The 12122-nt window shown below is 37.5% G+C and overlaps 1 protein-coding gene across 1 annotated transcript in view; it reads left to right on the plus strand.

Annotated features, from left to right (window-relative positions):
* GMDS (GDP-mannose 4,6-dehydratase) overlaps nt 1–12122 on the plus strand; it is a 435614-nt gene that overhangs the window by 170022 nt on the left and 253470 nt on the right. The window contains exons 5-6 of the mRNA XM_067290783.1: nt 2842–3034; nt 3901–4005. Of these exons, the coding sequence (XP_067146884.1) occupies nt 2842–3034; nt 3901–4005 (298 nt within the window). The remainder of the gene's footprint in view (nt 1–2841; nt 3035–3900; nt 4006–12122) is intronic.

A 12122-nucleotide genomic window follows, 5' to 3' on the forward strand; every position in this document is an offset into this window, starting at 1 on the left:
AAATAACATGTGCTAGGGAAGGGGAATAATGTGGTAATGGTAACTGAGCACTTTTCCCTGCTCTGTCCCATTTCATTGATAAATATCTAATCTACCTGTTATTGCCATTTTATAAAACTCTTTTACATTGTTAGCTTTGAATTAGAATCAAATTAAAATGTAGTGTGAAGTTTAACATGCTAGCTGTTACTGCTGCTACGAAGTGTCTTAAGAGTCCTGTGCTTTTGGTGTTGGAGGTTTTAGTGGATAAAACATTTTTCATTTTCGGGACTGCTGTTCTAGTTTAACCTGCCGTCCTGAATGAAATGAGTTTAGTGGTCTGAGTCCTGTCCCTGGTGAACAATAGGCCACGTTAGAAAAACAGCAAGTGCACACAAAGCTGTTGGCTTCTGCTCCAGAGACACGCAGACCTGGGCAAACATGGCAGCACAATTACCTCACACCCCAGGGAGTGATTTTTCTAGGTGAAGATTGAGGTCATTTGTGAGGCAATAGGGAAAAGCGTATCTTGTGAAACTGGTCTGTGCATCAGCCACTGAGAGTAGCCTCTGGTGTTGCTACTGCGGCCTCATTGTTCGCTTTGGTAAGAGACTTTATAATCTGGGATCTCTGGAAAGGTGTTTTTTCTCATTTAAGATCACCTGAGATACATGTACAATTAATTTGTGTAGCAGAATATGTCAGCAAAGATTTACATTTGTGGAGATGTTATTAACAAGTTACTTGTTGGAAACAATACCTTTATATAGGTGAATTCCTGTTTCCACTACAATTAGTGAGTGTTTTGCCTTTACTTAAAGAGCTGGGATGTCACTATGAAGGCACTAGGCATATGGTAAATATACTAATTTGTGTTCACTAATGCACTGTTGACAGTATCATCTATTCATTAAGGTGTTTTCCCAAGAGTTACTGTAACATCGAAGCTGAGATGCCTTGAGCGGCTTTCATTTTTGTGGCAAATGGCTTAAAACGGAAAATGTTCAGCACTACTCAGTAGATCAGTGCTCTATTTCAGCTAGGTCATGCCAGGTTAATATGCAAAGTATCAAGTTTCTTTTTTCTTGTTGGGTAAAAAAAATAGTTAAATTTGTTTTAATTCATACCTTTAGCTATTTTCATTCAATACTATTTGAGAACATTTTTATTTTTGAGTACAGTAATACCATTTAGATAATTTCCTACTTGTGTCAAATTAACTAGAAGTGCAAATTAAAATTAATCTAATTATTTTGATTTCATCTGCTGTGTAAATAAGCCTCAAACCTCTAGCGATTATTGAACAGAGAAAGTAGTTTAACAGGAGAAATGAATTTGAGGTTATCTGTCTGAATCTGCAGAAAGCCTGAAAAAATACCTGACAAGTGTCAAGTTTCCCATTGATTTCACTGTGATAGCTCAACTGCCCAGCAATAGTCATGTAATTTGTCCTCCATTAGTAGTCACCCTACCACTGGAGACTGAAGAGGGAGAGGATCACAGATTTGTACTGTCTGCTTTTGGTAGTGTCTCACTAACTTCTGGCTTAGGTCGTATGAAGAGACTGTGACATTGCCATCACTGTAAAGCTTGTTCCTGGAAGCTGTCAAACACCAGTCAGTGGTGACACAGGGACATTCTTTCTCAGGTGACACATTCTTCCTCGGGCCAAGGAGATGCAGGAGAGCATGCTAAAGGTCCATTGCCACCTCCTTTTTTGTGATTTTGGCACTAAAACCAGGGAACTTTTTTTTTTTTTTCCAAAAACTAGCATGCTGAACCAAGATACTGGGTTGGACAGAGGACCTAGAATGGAAGAGGAATGTGTTTTGGGGCCAGGTACCAGTGAGAGGAGATTTTTTGGACTGCGGAAGCTCTCCTGGCTCATCCGAACCCTGAGCCTGTAGTCTCAGAGCAACCACTGTAAACACGCTTCTAAGCTGGTTTTCTCCTACTGGCAGACTGGGGCAGTCACAACGCATCTCTTACCTTCAGCTTACTTTTTCCAGTTTTTTATTTTTCTTTTGTAACTGCAAGGACTAGAATTAATGTATTCTGATAGACTTCGCTGAAGGCTTAGACTCAAACATCATCTTGTGGCATATGCCACAATCAAGCCCTCCATAAAGATAACTGGGAACCACTGGACCAGAGAGAGAAAGGGGAGCCATGCCCCAGAAGTGCACATGAGCCTATTATCATATTTTGAAGAATGTGTCAACTGGAGGAGATGTCAGCCTTTTTTGGTTACCTCCATGACTTCACTGTTTCCCTACCCTCTGTACAAAAGTCAGAGCTGTAATATTCCTTAGCCATATGGGATTGGGAGTGTTATTTGATAGCAGCTATTTCCACTCTTCTCTTCCATTTGATGTATATTTAAATTACAAAACTTTAGACTTTGTTTAGTGTTTTTTAATTGTTTATGTTATCATGCTGTCTGTCTATCCTATATTTTAAAATATATTTTGGCCATTTTTTTTACCATATTCAAGTGTATCAAAGATATTAAGCCCAAGCAAATGTTGTAAAAATTGGCAGCTGTGGAGATGAGAAAGAGCCTGATAATGCTCCCACTGCGCAGAGGCTTGCCCATTACCTCACACAGGAAAATAATTCTGAGAGAGAGATTCATGGGACACCATTCTTTTGGTTCTGCTATTTATGGAACTATTTGTTTATTCTTAGAAATCCTTTGAGGGTACTTTTGTAAATCAAGCGTCTAGTCCATCCAAAAGTGTCTAGATGGTTTCATGACAAGCGATGTATTACTTTGTTTTGGTTGTACATGATCACTGCATGTTCTGGTGCCCTTAGTAAATCAGTGTTTTTCTATTTCTTTTTCTTCCCTTCCTCCCCAAGATTTCTTTTGATTTAGCAGAATATACTGCTGATGTTGATGGGGTTGGCACTTTACGGCTCCTAGATGCTATTAAGACCTGTGGCCTTATCAACTCGGTGAAGTTCTACCAAGCCTCCACCAGTGAACTTTTTGGAAAAGTGCAAGAAATCCCACAGAAGGAGACCACCCCTTTTTACCCAAGATCACCTTATGGTAAGGATTGCTGGTGTGTGTGTCATTGTCTGTATGTCTGTTCTCCCTGCTCATGTCTCAGGGCTGAAGTCATCTGGGTGTGAGATTAGAATGACGATAGACCTAAAGTGACTAGACATGTTGAGAGGCATACCTTTATGAATTGCTATATAAAAAGTATTTGCTGCCATTGCCTGGGGGTTGGAAATTACCATCTCACTTCACAAGACTGTGTTCATTCAGATCAGAAGTGGAGAGCTCTTTTAAAGAGGAGGGGGGAGGGTGGCTCTTCCTTCACAAAGGATTGTAAGATAGCACTGAAGTGATAAGGTTTCTTTTTTGTTGTTGTTGCCTAAATGAAAAACTCCCAAGAGCTAACTTCTTCCTTCATGAACTCACATTAAATTCGAAACACTTATTAAAGCAATGTGCAGGGAAGACTTTGGTGGTAAAGTTTCAAATCAATTTGAGTGTTAAGGCACCAGATTTTCGCTTTTATTCCTCCAAAGTCTTTTTTTTTTATTAGCAGAGGTCACCACAGTGGTGTATTTCACACACTCTGGCTGTGTTAATTATATTGTAAAAGAAAAAGTGCTATGCTTGAGTGTGCATAAGAAAACAAGTGAGAGAGCACCTTAACAGTTCCTGACTGGTTCTGAGGTTGTACAGAAAAGGAGCATTTCCCCATTCAGCTGCTGTTTATTGGGCTGGATATTTTTTCCATGTGAAACATGACACATTTAGAGAATTAATCAAATTCTAATGCACTCTTACTGAAAGGTAGACACCACCCTGCATGTGTGAGAGAGGTGCATATGTGTCTCTGTCTGAGGACCATGTACAAGCAGTGTGGATATACGTAACATTTTAAAATTATTTTTTTGTAGGAGCAGCAAAACTCTATGCCTACTGGATTGTGGTGAACTTCAGAGAGGCCTACAATCTTTTTGCTGTGAATGGCATTCTCTTCAATCATGAAAGTCCCAGGAGAGGTTAGAAAATCAATGTAAAACTGTTCCCAATTTTGTGTCATCTGACAGGAAAAATGAAACAACACATCACAAGTTTCATTTAAGCTTGCCAGAATTCTGTAGCAAGGGTATCTGACATGTTGCCCACTCACTGTGGTCAGCCCTCATGGTAGTTTCAGAGCCTGTAGCGTACCAGCTTTCACTTTAAAGCATCATATTCCATTTCATAGCCTTTTGGCTCTGAAGGGAAGCCCTTGCATCTGATTTTGTGTATTGGTGCTCTCAGGAGGCTGCAACACGTCCCTGAGTTTTCTTTCCTTCTTGATAATACATTGAGGTTAAAATTTGAAAATGAAGTTTTCTAAACATTTAGGTGGGCAACTGCACAATAGATGCAATTTCAGATGTGATTTGTATTCAAGATTTTTATTTGCATATAAATGTTGAATTAAGAGGCAGATATAATAAACCTTCTAAATTCGTAAGACTAGTGAATGCAGTCTGGTGTAGTTTGGAAGTTTGTGGATTGTGACCCCGACCTTGTGACAAGATGACTTTCAACACATGGCTTTAAGATGCTTTTCTGTTTAGCCCATAAAAACAATGCAACTTAAATTCCACTTAATCATCCCTTTTCCTCCTGCAGTACTTTATGAACAATTAATATTGGTATTAAGTTTGAGTAAGAGTCCACAGTTGATTAAAAGTCTCTTATACAATGACAGGTTTCCTCTGCCCTTAAAGTACAGGGACTTTATGAAAACACTCTAAAACTGAACTTTAAATTAACACACAAAACTGGATTCTCAATCTTTTATTGTGGTCTGTCTATAAATGAAAAATAAATTTAAGCTTTATAGGAATGCAATTATATAAATTATAGCTTTGTGCAAAATATAATAATTTTAATCATACATACAAATATATAATGGACCATAATTGTAACTGTCAAAGAAAAGTCTTTGGGAGTCACAGCTGTGAAACTTGGTAGTACTTTGGGTAGGCAGCATTTACATTAAATGGTGCATCAAATCCTTGGTGGTAGAAGCTGGTGTAACACTTTTTATTGGAGAAGATGACAGTAGAAGTTGAAAATTAAGAGAGAATTAAATTCTTTTTTTTTTTCATTTAGAAACCTTAATACTTTGCTCTCTTTTACACAGTTCACTGCAGTATATTCTGTGCACACCGTATGATCTGATGTGCAAATAACTCTATCTGTTTTGAGTTATAATGATGCAATTAAAACAGTATGACCAACATAAAAAGAGGGAAAATGCAAGGACAGATATTAGCCTGGCATGGTTTGTAGTAATAATAAAGAACTGTAGAGTGAATTAGAAATTATATGAACGCGTTTACTGTTCGTGCTGCTTTTCTATGGGCTTGTGCCATTTTGGAGAAGAAAAACTTCAGTGCTCCTTGCTATTTTGATCCAGTAGGCTCCTCTGACTTTTGTTCCAGCTTTGATACTGCTGTGACGGAGCTTCCAATCCTGTCTCTTTCCAACACATTTAATGTTCCTGTGGAGAAGCCAAGTTTGTGATTTGAAGTCTCAGGCTTTGCTTTTAGTTGTGTGTATGTGCTGAGGTGGGGGTTAAGCCACTCTTGCCATGGACAGGATCCTTGTCTTAGGAGTAATTTCAGTTAGCTCCATTAGCTTTAGCAGAAATACAAGAAATGAAAGCAACTGTAAGCGCAGTCTGGTGCCATTTGCCTAGTGTTTTAATGTGTGAATGTCTGAAAAAAAACCTGCTGATAGAAAACTGCTGCTCTTTAGAAAATACGGTTTTCCTGCCTTTCAGACTTATAGGGGAAAGGTTTTTGTTGAACCCGTTTTCTCCTTGGAACAATATAAGGAAAAATCAAAGAGAAATAACAAAATGCTCATTTTTCTCTTTAGCTACCTAGTTTTAGTTTGGAAAAGAACACCAGTACTTAATCTCATGTAGCTTGTATAATAATAGGCAAAACTACTCAGAGTTTGTAAGGGTAGAAACTGCTTAAGTCTAATATGAGAGATTTCCTATTTCCTGAAATTGCCAAGACTTGAGAGAAGTGCTTGCTTTGAGAAGCACATTTGATTCTCTACTTTTATCTTATTCTTTTGCTCTATAACAGAAATACAGTAACAGAAGTAGTTTTTAAGATGTGACAGCGTTCTGCAAATTTGAACACTTAAGCTCAATGTGTGGACTTGTTTTTAACTCTGATGTTTCATGTTCTGAAAGCCACAGTGACTTTAAAAAAACACCGATGACAAATTCCAGGTTGGTTGAACCCACTGTCTGAGCCTTACATCTTAACTTGGGAACAGTGCAGCATTATCAAATTGCACAAGTGCTTGGGCCTATGCTCAAGAAATGCGTGTGTATTTAATAACAGAGAATATTATCTGAAGTCTCATATGGAGTATAAAAAGTGGTTATTTTGGACTAAATTTAATATTTATATATTTATTTACTTACTTATTTTGAGCCTTTTTGTAGTACTCTCTGTTTTTTTCTATTATATATTACCTATTGCCTTTCATTCTTAAATAATCACTTTTTGACCAGTATAAGTTTTTCTGCTCACGCAGATCATTATGGCTGAATATTCACTGAAGTGATATGGTCATGTTGATTTATGCCAGCTGAAGGTCTGACACAGTATTTCAAGTGATGGTCTGGTAATGAAAGATAAGTTAGCATAATTTGCTTGCTTTGGGGAGGAGGCCAGTATCAGCAACATACCTTGCTAAAACTCATTTCTTCAGTTACTTTCATCATTTTCTATCCAGGTGTAGCTCAACTGTTCCCTCATTTATGATAAGGCCAAAGGAGAAAGGGATCTTCCATTATGGAAGTTTATTTATTATCAAAGTATGATGCTACCTGAAAAGCAGAATGTGCTCTGCAGTGGTAGAAAGCTACAATTTTTTTTTATTTTATTCTTTTTAAAAGGCCACATCCAAAAAGCAGGGAAGTGTACACTGGTCACTAGTACAAAGTTGATTATCTCTCTACAACAGTTTTGTGCAGCCGGATAATGTAGTGTGCTGTAACATAGTATGTCTTTACTAGAAGGTGTTGAAGAGTTGGTTCGAAGGTCTGACCTGCCAAGGTCCAGTGGGTGATCTTGTGCAGAAAGCTAGCTGCACATGTGCTATTAGCATTTTTAGATTTTTTTTTTTTTTTTTTTAGGAGATATGACTATGGGAAAGAACATAAGAAGCAAACTTTTTTCAAACATTGATAAAATAAATAATGTCTGAAAAAATGCCAGAATGATGAATGACTAATATGTTTTTTCTTTCATGAACGATTACTGTCCTTGCAAGACAACGTTATGGGAAGCTGGGGCTTAGAGAGTTCCTGTTGGTGGTTGAATGTGGCTTCCAGTGTTACCAATGTGGAAATGTCTGCCCTATAGCAATATTGGAAAGGTATTTCAGTTCAGTGAGATGACAGATTTGACAGTGGAAGAGTGAGGCAATTAGCAAGTCTAGTTTTCAGGAAAGCTGGGTCTTGATCCAAGCCTTTTTGACACCATTGGAAAGATTCATGTTCTTTTGCTGGGCTCTGGATCTCACTGATACCTTTTTTTCTGAGTAAGAAAACAAACTACTTGTTGACAATGTCATTTGTTTCTTCCCAGACAAGCCCTTACTTTTTTCTCCTTGGTTCTGTATAAGAAGTTTTCTCAGATTTACAAGATGTGTCTTTGGATGTCTGAGATCAACTCTCCGATTTGGTTAACCACTTCATTGCTTGCCTCATCTGATCTTTATCTACCGAGATGTACAAACATGTACAGCATGTTTTCTGACACAATGCAACAGAAGTTTTGTTTTTTGTTAGTTTTTTCTTTTCCTGAGTAATAAATGCTTTGTTTCCACACATGACATCACTGTGTAGATCATTCAGTGGGGAATTTTTATTTGTCTGATACCAACTCTGGTAAAGCAGTTGTCATCAGACCATTGCTGTATAGCCAGAGGGAAAGGATACAGCTGCTCATTTCTGTGATCTCTCTCAGCCGGGAAGGAAATGGCTAGGTGTTAGACTGCAGGCTGAAGGTTGTCAAAGTACAAATAATAAGAGTAAAATGTAAAGAAATCACGATTTGAAGAGAATGGGGCATGCTCTTTGCTTTTACTGTACGTCTGGATCACTGTTTTGCCAGGAGGGAGGGGGTAAGGGGTTCCCCCATTAGCTGTAAATATGTTTCAATGTCTTTTGAATTCATGTATTTCATTGTTCCTTTTTTTTTCTTCTGACAAATTTTCAGTCTCCCTTTTTTCTCTTTTTTATAGAGAGAGCATTAGCAGATGGTGACATCTGCTAGGAACTTTCACAAAAAATCCCTACAATGTGACAGCTGCTGTTCTTCTGCATCTCCTATAAAGAAAGGTAGCCAACATCTGCCAGATTTCCATATATATTTATGGAATATTTATCTGAATATATATCTGTATATCTGAATAGCAAAAGTCAGCAGGGTGTTATGTCTTGCTGACTCCTTGCTGGATGAGAAGAATGCAAGCTGGTTAGTTTTATCAGGGATCCTCTGCCTAGCATATTGAAAACTTGATGGCAAGGTACCATGGCCAATGTAAAAGGAGTTACTCAGTTGTGCGCTCTGGAGCAGCCAAGATCATTTCATGCTTTTTAGTTTGCATGTTTGAACAGAGAAAACATGCAGTGTCCTGAAGACATACATTCTTACTGGCTTTTTCTCCCTGCTGTGAGACTGATCCTGCTAAGTGATCCATGCAGGTGTTTTCTTATCTATACATGCAGTCAAATGTCAGCAGGGATAAATATGGGCATTAGGGTCTACTTGTACAGATGGATTTTCAGGAGTATTGACTGTAGTAATAAGAGAATTGCATCAGTTGATTTACCTAGGTACGTTGATTTTCTGTGAAAACGATCTGACCTTATGAAATAAGTAAATTTGGTTAATTCTTCTGATATTGAGCCTGATACTGACTAACTACATAGTACTAATTAGAGCACATCACAAAATAAGAATGAGATTTTTGTGGGAATGTCTAATTTATATGTTGCTAATAATTCATCTTAATCTTGAGTTCCAGTATCACTTTTCTAGGACTGGCCAATACTTATATATGAAGGCAATGCAGTCATGCCAAAATATGAGTACACTTGCCTTCTGTGAGACTGTGTTTTAAAAGCAGCACCAGACCTCTGAAATAAGAACTGAATTCTAAGAACATTTCTGCATGTGTTTAGGTTTGGGCATACACATGGTCTAGGTCAGTGCCACGGAACTTGTCACATATGGGAAATAAGCCATCATGTAAATGAACTGAACCGGGATCTAATTTTGTTTCTTGAATGAGTCACTGATAAAGGAAGGTGTTGTGTTGAACAGTCTAATTACTGAAATCCTTTTGATTCAATCTTTGCAACAATACTTTGTGGGAACCCTTCCGATCTCGTAAATTTTTTGTTTTTCTTTTCAGTCTTCTTGTAGCCCTGATTCTACACTTATCTATCTGATGTATTTTTCTGGGGCCTATCACCAGTTTATCTAAATAGTTATGGATATAGTTAAGTAATTTCTTGCCTGTGGGTTCAGATTTTTGGAACAGCTGCATTTGCAACCCAGATCTCTCCTTGAGCAAATTATTATCTTATCAGATGCATCTTCTTGTCATTAAATCATGTGCTCCCTTATGACTTATTCCATGTTGAGAAGAAAGTAGATTACAGTTTCTGCTATTTCCCATGATTGACTTCAACTTTTTTTTTTTACTTAAAAAAAATCGAAGCACCAGCACAATTTACAAAATGTTAAATCTACAAAGTTTAGAAAACCTTGCCATGTAGTTCTTAACATTTCTTGAGTTATATTAGCAGATGTCAGTGTTACATTTTCTTAAACTGAGAGTTTGCAAACTTTTTTTCATTGCCCTTACTGGATCGTTAGGGGTGAGTAAAAGAAATGGTCTAGATACAAGGTGATCCTTTCAAGCTCCAGTAACTGATGGGTAGGAGACTATGCATGAATGATGCACCCCAGTCTGCTGCTGCCCCAGACCACCAGGCAAAGCAACTGGATTACTTCTGAGCCACCATTTTCCTTGTATACTGTAGAGATTTTTCACATTCTTTTAGGCACTTTATGATGGCAAACAAACAGCAATAACTATAGTGACTAGGTAAGAAAAAGTGACTTCTGACAATGTGGTGGCTGCCATACCACAGCCACAAATACCCCACCATCCTTTTATCTGAAACATTTTCTCAGTAGTTTCAGTGCCCCGTTTTCTCTAAAATAGCTCTCTGAAAGAGAGACAGAGGTTGATACTTCTCACTCAGGACTCTACTTAAATTTTCTTATATAATTTTTAAGTTATTTTAAAAGTAGACCAATTAAAAGTGCATATTGTTGTGAGAAAAGCATTTGAAATTAACCCACACAATCATTTAATATATGGGAAACTGAGCAAGAGATACTCTTTTAAATCATAATAAGTCATCACCATCAGTGGCTCAAAAGCAGCTGCAGAAGGAAATGTCAACTGACTATTCCTCAAAAAGTCTGCAAGATTCATTAAAAACAAATAAATGAAAAATTGAACATAATCCGATATCACCTCTGAAAATATTTGTAATCCAGGGAGATTTTATGGCAGAGTCATAGGAAGGTGAGCTACTATAACCAAGGTCAGAGAGCAGACTAGGGCCAGAGCCTTTGGTCAGAACTTGGTTTGAACTTGAGAACAAGAAGTTTTCTACCTTGCCACACTAAGTCATCACTAAAAGTTCCCAGGAAGGTGTGTTTAAAAAAATGCATCAAAGAACACACACCTACGCACACCTCACGTGTATGGCTAGTTTGGTTTCAGACTGTTGAATGCATGGATTGGTATACATACTTTTGGTGCATGAAAGACCTGTATTTGCAGTCAAAACCTGATCACTTTGAAACAGCTAAAAAACTAACAGCAGGACAGACTGCTGATTTGTGGCAGTCTTATTCATCTAATTGCAAGTATGTTTTGAGCCTATTTTAATCTCTCTGTTATAATAACTTTTTGTAGTATATACTGTCACTTAAATGTGTTTCCCATGCTGGTCAATGTGTGCACAACTGTACTAAAATATTTCCTTTTCAAGGATTTTTCTTTCATTAGACACTTAAAATTTAAAAACTGTTCTACTTAATTGTTAGGTGCCAATGGAAGATGGAAGCTATGTCCAAAAGCGTGAGAATTCACAAATAGTGAATGGCGAATAGGGTATTTACTGATTGGGTCAATGTCATATCCATCAGTAGGTGGATTGAGAGCATTTACCAAAAATTTTGAAATAAAATCATAGTTATCCCAAGACTAGCCAGTGTGAGTCTGGAAAATTCAGAGTTCATTTTAGTCTTAAAAAGAAATCCAAATGAGATGAGAGAAATATCAGTAATGAGCACGAATGTTTAGCTTTTAAAAAAAAAAAAAATTAACAGCTGCTTTACAGTTATAAATCCTCTTTGTGTTTGTTGTTTCGACACTTTTCTCTGCCCCCCCACAAACTTAGTCAGTGGCAGGCAGGTGTATATTTATCAGGGGCATTTGAGCTGTCTGGCATGCTACGTACTCACACTGAATTTCTCTTTGCTGCCCTGTCACGCTATGAATCATGCCCTCTTTAAAAAATAATACAAGGTCTCCTGTTACCTTTATTGTACTTCTTGAAGATAAGGGGAGAGGTTGTGTGCTTTGTGAGGACAGAAGCAGTCCTTAGGCTTCCCAACATTTATGTAATTACTGAAAACAGAGTAAGTTGAAAATAATTCAGCACTTCAGTGCTTTGTTGATCAGATACTAGTGACATACTTAGTTTTAAGCACTTAACTGAAGTGCCATTGAATCTAGAGTAAAGCTAATCATGTGACTAAACTAGCTATTTGAGCTTGGAAATACTCATTTATTTTGCTTCTATTTGCTTGTACAAATTAGGTGTGAACTATTGCATAGATCTGTCATTGAAAATCAGGCTAATAATTGCTAGCTTTAATATGTATTTTTCAACGGGAGGCTGACTTTCTTTTTTCAAAATTCTTGCATTGATTTTGTTTGATAACCTCTAGATATGTTATAGGGGAAGCAAGAGATGGTAGGAGTGTTCTTC

This window comes from Apteryx mantelli, chromosome 2 (assembly GCF_036417845.1).
Source record: "Apteryx mantelli isolate bAptMan1 chromosome 2, bAptMan1.hap1, whole genome shotgun sequence".
Lineage (NCBI taxonomy): Eukaryota > Metazoa > Chordata > Aves > Apterygiformes > Apterygidae > Apteryx > Apteryx mantelli.